The sequence below is a fragment of the Coregonus lavaretus genome (assembly GCF_964263955.1).
Source record: "Coregonus lavaretus genome assembly, chromosome: 26".
Lineage (NCBI taxonomy): Eukaryota > Metazoa > Chordata > Actinopteri > Salmoniformes > Salmonidae > Coregonus > Coregonus lavaretus.
Window position 1 is genome coordinate 8,395,356 of NC_140013.1, and position 9,334 is coordinate 8,404,689.

The 9,334-nt window shown below is 41.8% G+C and overlaps 1 protein-coding gene across 1 annotated transcript; it reads left to right on the forward strand.

Moving 5' to 3' along the window:
* The first annotated feature begins 4,228 nt into the window (after positions 1 to 4,228).
* On the forward strand, positions 4,229 to 9,006 carry LOC311101756 (uncharacterized protein). Its single transcript, XM_084142939.1, has 7 exons — positions 4,229 to 4,456; positions 5,996 to 6,116; positions 6,333 to 6,508; positions 6,652 to 6,797; positions 6,936 to 7,104; positions 7,240 to 7,358; positions 7,799 to 9,006. Exons 1-7 carry the CDS (start codon positions 4,396 to 4,398, stop codon positions 8,756 to 8,758), a joined length of 1,752 nt encoding a protein of 583 aa, XP_083999065.1. The 5' UTR covers positions 4,229 to 4,395; the 3' UTR covers positions 8,759 to 9,006.
* Positions 9,007 to 9,334: the final 328 nt, after the last annotated feature.

The following is a 9,334-nucleotide window of genomic DNA, read 5'->3' on the forward strand; positions in this document are numbered from 1 at the left end:
CCTCTTAATAGAATGTTGCATATTTACATTAGATTAAACGGCTCTTCCTCCTAAACCTTTCCAAACAGAAAAGGATGGACACAAGTAAAATTAACAAAAGGAAGGAGCTACCAACAATCATCTATGGTCAAGTTTACCATAACAAATGATGACACCTTCAGCAGAATATGAAGCAGACTTCAAAAACTGAAATCAGCATTTACAGAGGTGATGTAATAGCACAGTATGTTAACACAAAGCAATGAACACAGACCTTGAGGATGGGCATCAGTTGTCGAATGGAATAAGCATAAAAGTGAAAATATGTACATGTATCATTTATGCTATCTTTTCACAAGACATAGACGTATCATGATTGTTACGTTTCCAGGAGAGTGCATCTTAAAAAGTATATCTAAAGATTGGGAAGGTGACCCTCAGTTTGACAATTAACTTACATTAACCACTTATCACCACCAGAGGGTGATGACGCCAGACTCGATGTAACATGCACTGTCTACTGCTCTCCGCTAGAGAGCTCATTGTTATGGATGAAACCACTATTGTCTCAACTCAACTGAGCTGCATTTGTGTGGTGGTGTCCATTTTCAGGAGAGAAACCAATAGAGACATAGATCGAAAGAGAAATAGTACCGATGTTGAATTACTAGAAAAAGGAAGTGGACAGGCGACAGAGACAGTAGAAGCTAAAATCATCAATTGAAATTAAATTTTATTTGTCACATGATTTGTAAACAATCGGTGTAGACTAACAGTGAAATACTGCGCCATAGTAGGTTTGGGCAACGAGTTTCTCCATGAAGTTAAACTCAATTCACAAAGTCAAACACAGACTGCGCATCTCGCCCACTTGGTATGAAAACCCTGTCAAACTGCAGAAACCTTATACTTGTTCATATTAATTATATTTAGACTAGATTAATAGGGGGTTTCCACTACCCAGACACAGAGACAACAACTGATAGACAATAGAACTCACTGGGCAGAGTTGCTTTATGCATGTTTGCATCATGCAGGCCTATGCAACTGTAGGCTTACTTAAAAATGTACTCACATCTGTCATCTCTATTATGTTGATTGATTAATTCCAGTTAATAATTTTGGATTGAAAACGTATAGGCAGCGTAGTCAGCCCAAGTTTGAATATAAACCAAATTTGATCACATTCATATTTTCTCCTGACACACAAATGGACTATAAATACATAACCTTACCGTGACCAGATGGGCAGGGCGCATAGGCTGTATGCAGCTGCTATTAGTAGGAACCTACAGTTGATCAGACAGAAAAATCGTCTCCTTTTCCTCCAGATCTCTAATGTTTAGGTGTAGCCTAGGCTGCTGCAACATTTATGCAATGAGTTTTTGTTTGTGTCTGTCCAGAGTGATTATGTGTTTTCACCTTTGCTAAATAAATACACAAGAGGAAAGCCTACTTGAGCACGTGCAAAAAAATGCGCTATGTCAACCTTTCTCTTTAATCTCAGTTTTAAATGGATGATGTGATGGAAGCCATCAAATCATTGTGAATTGATTTCGACATCCCATAAATCACAGTCCAAAGTTCCATAAATTCAGCAAGTAAAGCATCTTAACATGCAATTACTTCTGCAAGCTCCTTGTAGCTGCCCTTGTTAGGAGAACTTTCCCTCTCGTCGTGTCTTCTAAAAGCCAATTCTTGCATGCTCAAAAATGCACTAGCGGTGTCGATAAGCCGCTTGAGAACATCCCTGTTTCTTCATACTTTCTCGTTGTGTTGCACAGTTTGAATACGCAGACCTTTGTCCATTACATGACCGATGCGGCTTTTTCCCAGAAGTTTAAACCTGATGTAGGCATTTATATGCTCCCTGCTTTTGCTATGCATTTTAGCTGAACGATCGAAGTTCTTCAGGTCACTGTACCCCCCTTTCGCCCAAGACTCAGACTTTCCAAAAAGCAGGCAAGGCCAGCAATACAGGCGGCTTGATGAAGCAAGGCTGGCTCCCTGTGAATCAGCTATACTTTTGATCCTCTGAGTCGCCTCCACTGATGTACATACAGTGAGGGAAAAAAGTATTTGATCCCCTGTTGATTTTGTACGTTTTTCCACTGACAAAGACATGATCAGTCTATAATTTTAATGGTAGGTTTATTTGAACAGTGAGAGACAGAATAATAACAACAAAATCCAGAAAAACGCATGTCAAAAATGTTATAAATTGATTTGCATTTTAATGACGGTACCGTTTACGGTTTGCCGTGCGGTAGCAGAGAGAACAGTCTATGGCTTGGGTGACTGGAGTCTTTGACAATTTTTGGGGCCTTCCTCTTACACGCCTGGTATATAGGTCCTGGATGGCAGGGAGCGCGGCCCCAATGATGTACTGCGCTGTACACACTACCCTCTGTAGCGCCTTGTGGTCGGATGCCGAGCAGTTGCCATACCAAGCGGTGATGCAGCCAGTCAAGATGCTCTCAATGGTGCAGCTGTATAACTTTTTGAGGATCTGAGGGCCCATGCCAAATCTTCACCAGGATCCAGTTGCAGAGGGAGGTTTTCAGTCCCAGGGTCCTGAGCTTGGCGATGAGCTTGGAGGGGACTATGGTGTGAAATAAGAAGTTGAATAAGGAGTTGTAGCCAATGAACAGCCTTCTTACATTGGTTTCCTTTTGTTCAGGTGGGAGAGGGCAGTGTGGAGTGCAATAGAGATTGCATCATCTGTGGATCTGTTGCGGAGGTATGCGAATTGGAGTGGATCCAGGGTGTCTGGGATGATGGTGAGCCATGATGTGAGCCATGACCAGCCTTTTAAAACATTTCATGGCTATAGATGTAAGTGCTACGGGGCGATAGTCATTTAGGCAGGTGACCTTGGCATTCTTGGACACAGGGACTATGGTGGTCTGCTTGAAACAAGTTTGTATTAAAGACCGGGTCAGGGAGAGGTTGAAAATGTCAGTAAAGACAACAACCAGCTGGTCAGTTCATGCTCTGAGTATGCATCCTGGTATTCCGTCTGGCCCCGCGACCTTTGCGAATGTTAACCTGCTTAAAAGGTCATACTCACATCGGCTACGGAGAATGAGATCACACAGGATATCATCAGAGAGAGGTTGTGAGGTCTATGTTTTCTGAAAATATACAGAAGTGAAACTGCTTTCTCAGAATCAAGAGCATGACTAGAAAACAGAAGTGATAAATGTTAGCATGTAGAAACTGAAATCTCCTGATGGGCCCAAAGAATTTCCTTGTTTGAAGAAGTAAAACCGTAATGGTGTGAACTATCTCTTATAAGCATTTTGGTGTATGACTCTGCATGCAGCAGTGTTGTTGGGGTGCTGAGTGGATAGGTCTAGGGACAGTTTGGGCCCCTTGAGGGGACACAGCTCAAAGAGCAGTAGTGGGTTAGATCAGACAGACAAATTGGCCAGAAAACACAACCTGATTTTTACTTGTTCAAATGCATCAGGTACAGTTGTATTGCATAAGGACTCCACCATGTGGACTTATGCAATAAATAAAGGGAATACTACACCTCCTGAGAGAGCGTCATCAACCCAAGTACTGTAGCAACTTTCAAATCACCTTGAATGGAAATGCACAGAGCTGTGGTCATGTTCTTCATCCTCAGACTAAGGGCCAGAGAGGGCATGACCCAACAGTCATGGAACAGACAGATATATTTAACAGATATATTTAAGAGCTAATTCCATTATTCCAGTGATTGAGAAATAAACTGGGTGTGCATTGTTCATGACTAACAATTGCTAAAACAATTTCACATTTTTCTCATGAATTGAACATCAAGACATACTGCAAAATTTATATTTCCATTTTTGAACCCTATTTGAACCCATATGTTATGTTACAGTGGTAAAGTAAGACAAGTGAAACACACACACACATACACCTGCTCAGATAAATATGAGCAAATAAATATCTCTGCAATAAGTATCTATGTAAAAATGGATGACACCCCCAAGCAGTGCACAGAACCCCCTTGGTCTATGAGGAGAGATGGAAAGAGAGATGGGCTGTCAGAAAGAAAGAAGGGAGAGACAGATTAGAAAGGAGTGAAGAGCGAGTGGAGGGAAGCGCTATGCTACAGTCAGAACAGGAAGCCCGTTGTCAGTAGAGCGAGAGAGAGAGAGGAGGGGTGTGAGGTCATATGTGGAAATAAACACACAGCCTCCTCACACTGTCACACCGATCAAACGAGACTGTGAGAGTAATGTCAATTATTAACTGTAACTGAGTAAAGTATTTCATATCACAACATTGCAGTCCAACTGAGTCATCCTGTCTCCTGTATTCAGAGAGAAGGCAGAAGGCTGTGATAAGGAACGCCAGAAGTGTGTGGATAATATCTACAGTATGATGCTGATTATCTAAAGATCAGAGCATATATTGGACATGGATTGGACCTTCTGGATTTCCATTCTTGCCCTCCTGATCATCTCAGACTATGTGTCAGGTAATGAAAGCTTTAATAATTTATTGGCTGGTTAACACTGTTTAGTTCTCACAATAGACTCTCTAAATATAAGAACATTATAGCATATACACTACCGCTCAAAAGTTTGGGGTTACTTTCCTTGTTGGGGTCTAATTTCCTTGTTTTCGAAAGAAAAGTAATTTATTTGTCCATTTAAAATAACATCAAATTGATCAGAAATACAGTGTAGACAATGTTAATGTTGTAAATGGCTATTGTAGCTGGTAACGGCAGATTTTTAATGGAATATCTACATAGGCGTACGGATAGTACCCGCAAAACACCAGTCTCAACGTCAACAGTGAAGAGGCGACTCCGGGATGCTGACCTTCTAGGCAGAGTTGCAAAGAAAAAGTCCAGTGTCTGTGTTCTTTTGCCCATCTTAATCTTTTCTTTTTATTGGCCAGTCTGAGATATGGCTTTTTCTTTGCAACTCTGAAGGTCAGCATCCCAGAGTCGCCTCTTCACTGTTGACGTTGAGACTGGTGTTTTGCAGGTACTATTTAATGAAGCTGCGGACCTGTGAGGTGTCTGTTTCTCAAACTAGACACTCTAATGTATTTGTCCTCTTGCTCAGTTGTGCACCGGGTCCTCCCACTCCTCTTTCTATTCTGGATAGAGCCAGTTTGCACTGTTCTGTGAAGGGAGTAGTACACAGCGTTGTACGAGATCTTCCGTTTCTTGGCAATTTCTCGCATGGAATAGCCTTCATTTCTCAGAACAAGAATAGACTGACGAGTTTCAGAAGAAAGTTATTTGTTTCTGGCCATTTTGAGCCTGTAATCAAACCCACAATTGCTGATGCTCCAGATACTCAACTAGTCTCAAGAAGGCCAGTTGTATTGCTTCTTTAATCAGCACAACAGTTTTCAGCTGTGCTAACATAATTGCAAAAGGGTTTTCTAATGATCAATTAGCCTTTTAAAATTATAAACTTGGATTAGCAAACACAACATGCCATTGGAACACAGGACTGATGGTTGCTGATAATGGGCCTCTGTACCCCTATGTAGATACTCCATAAAAAATCTGCCGTTTCCAGCTACAATAGCCATTTATAACATTAACAATGTCTACACTGTATTTCTGATCAATTTGATGTGATTTTTCTTCGAAAACAAGGACATTTCTAGGTGACCCCAAACTTTTGAACTGTAGTGTGTGTGTGTGTATATATATATATATATATATATATATATATATATATATATATATATATATATATAATTGCTCTATATAGTTATAATTTCAGGAAGTATCAATAATAACCACAGATAATTGATAGCGAATCATTGGAATTTGAGCAAATATTGTCATGAGTCAACTGTAAACGTTGTGACATTTCATAGCGAAACTGTTTTAGAAAACCCCTGATGAAACACAGTCCCCTTTGGGAAACCCACCAACTACTTATTGCTCTTCTGGATGACCAGGCTTCCTAGAAAATATTTGTACTTTCAAAATCTCATAAAAATGCCTGGAAATTCTTTAACATTTGGAATGTTATTATTGTGACAGGTAAAGACCTACTGAAGCCAGTCAATCTGATGGTGGATATATGGGACGGGGAGGTGACGTTGCACTGGGACCCCCCTGAAGGGGCCCCGCCACTGGCTCAGTACCAGGTGCAGATGGCCAGGTATACCCCACACTCCTTACTTCCTCTTAATTTACTCATCCCTTCATTCTCAGACAGGTCACTTAGCTACCGCACTTCAGCATGCATCCATCTCAGAGTCCTCCCTATCCACTCTATCACCTTTATCCTCTTCAATCATTCTTCCATACCACCCTCTCCTCATCTTTGAAGAAAGTATAATAATTAATATAGCTACTTTCATGTGTCTTTCCTCAGGTATGTCAATAGTAATTGGACCAATGTGACCAGCTGTGACAGGACCCAGCTGGCATATTGTGACCTGTCCTACCTTATTGATGACTTCGTCATGGTCTACAAGGTCCGGGTTCGACTGGTCACTGAGAACAGCATCTCTGCATGGTCACGGTGGAAGAGGTTCAACCCCAGAGAAAGTAAGTCAAGTACAGCTAAGTTTAGTGGGCGAGTTGAATAAGTATTGGGTTCAGAAATTTGCTCATTTATTTCTAGTTTTATAGTGACACAATGCCAAAACTTGTCCATTGCTTTCCTTTCCCCTCTACCCCTGTTCTTCCAGGTAAACTGCAGCATCCCTCCAGTACGCTGTTGGCCACCTCCAGTTCAGTAACAGTCAGTGTTCATAGGAAGCCATTACTAAAAAAAATCTTCCCATTTGGCCTGACTTACACTATCTACCTACAGGGAAGAGGACAGGACAACAAGGTACTGATCATACATTGTTTAAAAACATACTAGTAACAGTACTTCTAATGTAATAAAATAAATAATTACATGTGGTTCATCCTAGTTCATATATTCAGGTTACTGTATTGACTGACATTTTCATTTATTGGCTTGCAGACCGTCATCCGGCAATTGAAGGATGAAGATGACGAGGATAAGGCAGAGGTTCAGTTTACGTCTCTTCACTGGGGACAGGAGTACTGTGTCAGCCTCAAAGTTTCAGGCAATGGAGGAGAATTCACCAGTGACGTCTCCCCTAAACAGTGCCTCCTGCTGCCAGAGCAAGGTAATACAACTCAGACTACACAGCTCTACATGACCATATATGGCTCAACATTCTGATACGTCATATACCAGCCTAATGTCTAGAATCTTATTAACTAAACTAATTAGGCTAAACACATGTTCTGTTTCTCATCAGAGTGGTATATCCTTGCTGTGGTGTCCTTCTCCATACTATGTGTGATGGGGGTCCTGGTCATGCTGGCCCTTTGCCTTTGCTGCTTCCTGAGGCGTCCTGAGAAAATGCCTGTTGCACTGGTAAGTTTCTTTGAACAGTTTAATTAATGCACAACTGACTATGTCTATCAGTTCAGGTAAAGGACACTTCAGGGAAAGGACAAAAATGCTGTTTTCTTAAAGTGCAAAAAAGGAACCAACACAATAGATAGAAGTTTCAACAATAATAAGAAATAATAAAATATAAGGAATACGAACATAAAATAAATGGCTCAGTAAAGGAGTTCAGTGGTGCTCTGTTCTACCACATACAGTACATATATATTCATTTCCTGCAACTCCACAGATGGGGAAACACCAGGCTTTTAAGAAGTATTTATATAAACTGTCTGTTTAACCCTGAATCTCTTAATCAAAACTAGAGGCCTATTGTCATTCTATTTCCTGTTATCTTTCACTTCCTCATTCTAGGAGGTTGTTCAGGGATTCATGTGTTTTTTTTTTGTCCTCTTTTACCTCAGAAATCCCCAGGCAGCGGCTGGCAGCCTCTCTGTGTGGGAGAGGTCCCAGTGGAGATCGTCACAGACAAAGGCTGGTTCATGAGCACCACCAGAACTGATGCCATGGTCTGCTTGGCCGACAAAATGACTACTCCAGCAGGCAAGGGAGAGCAGGAAGAAGGAGAGGACAGAAGGACGTGTCTGGACAGTGGGGCTTGCACTGAATCCCACATTTCTGGGAATGGAAATGGAGGAAGTCCGGCAAAGCAAGAAGACAGTGGCTGTGGAAGCCTGGGAGCACCAGAGAGTGCCGTCAGCAGCAGGAGTGGAACTGGAGAGCCCCCCCTGCTGGATAGGAGGATTAACACAGACATCAGCCTGAAAGAGGACAGTGGGGTGGGGCTGGGCTGCCAGTTAGGGTGTGCTGGAAGTCTACATGGGGAGGACTGTGGAATCTTGCCTGAGATGGTAATGGTCACAGGGGATGGCTACCGGAGCCAGAGCCCTTCTTCGGTGGATGCCCATGTTACTGAGACAGAGCAGAGTTTTCAACAAATCTCATGCGAAACAGTTATTGCTGATCCTGTTGTGGGATACAGGTCTGCTCACATGGCATGCGTTTGTTTAGGGGCAAGCGAATGTGTTTGGTGCCAGACAAGAAGACACTATGAGAGGAGTGTCGATGGACAGTCTGTAGCCCTATTTAGTTTTACAGATGAGCAGCTAAACTGCAGCAATCTCACATTTGACATATGTGAGATGGAATCTACATGCTCCAGCTATAAAAAGAACAATCTCCACATAGAAACAGTAGTAAACTTGGAGGACTCAGTAACCTTTTCCTACCTGCCTACATGCATAGGTGAATCCTTCCCACTCCTGACGGCTTTATCAGAGTTGCCCCTAGTGGAGGGAGGACTGAACTGCAACATGAACACTATGCTTTTTTCTCTGGGTGATGTGGAAGTGACATTTGATTGACATGGTCCACGAACTGAGGACACTGTGTGACACACAGAAGGGTTTGTTTAGCCCTCCAGATTGTGGGGAGTCATGCAATATGTCTACAAACCCTTTGTATGCCATTTCAAGTAAACACTCCTTTTCCTAACTGAAAAAATCAGCAACCATAACTCTTATTTGTAGCTATTTAAGTATTTTTGGAGCCTTTTTTGGAACCTTTAGTGAATAAGATACCATGTTTATTCACTTTAGTTAACTCTGAGGAGTCACTTAAAGCAGTCACTGACATTGTCAACTGTTATTGACAAAGTGAAAGCAGAAAGAAAATAGTGGTTGAGCTGCTTTTCAAAACAGCAGAGAGCAGTTGGCTGCTGGCTGTTGCTGTTTGGTGGGTCTTTAAAGATTTGAGCAGGAGATGGGAAACCCAATTTCTGACATGCCTTCACCCATTTCAACTGACAGGAAGCATTTAACCAGAAGTGGAAAAAGGAGAGAAACTGTTTTGACTTGGTAGATGGCGCGAGAGGGTGGATTATAACAGCAATACAACATTTATCATATTAAAGGATTCTATATGCACTCTGTGAATACAAG

Coding starts and splice junctions, on each gene's coding strand:
- LOC311101756 (XM_084142939.1), top strand. CDS start 4,396: ATGGATTGGACCTTCTGGATTTCCATTCTTGCCCTCCTGATCATCTCA. Junction 6,117..6,332: donor TACCAGGTGCAGATGGCCAG/GTATACCCCACA, acceptor GTCTTTCCTCAG/GTATGTCAATAGTAATTGGA. Junction 6,509..6,651: donor GAGGTTCAACCCCAGAGAAA/GTAAGTCAAGTA, acceptor CTGTTCTTCCAG/GTAAACTGCAGCATCCCTCC.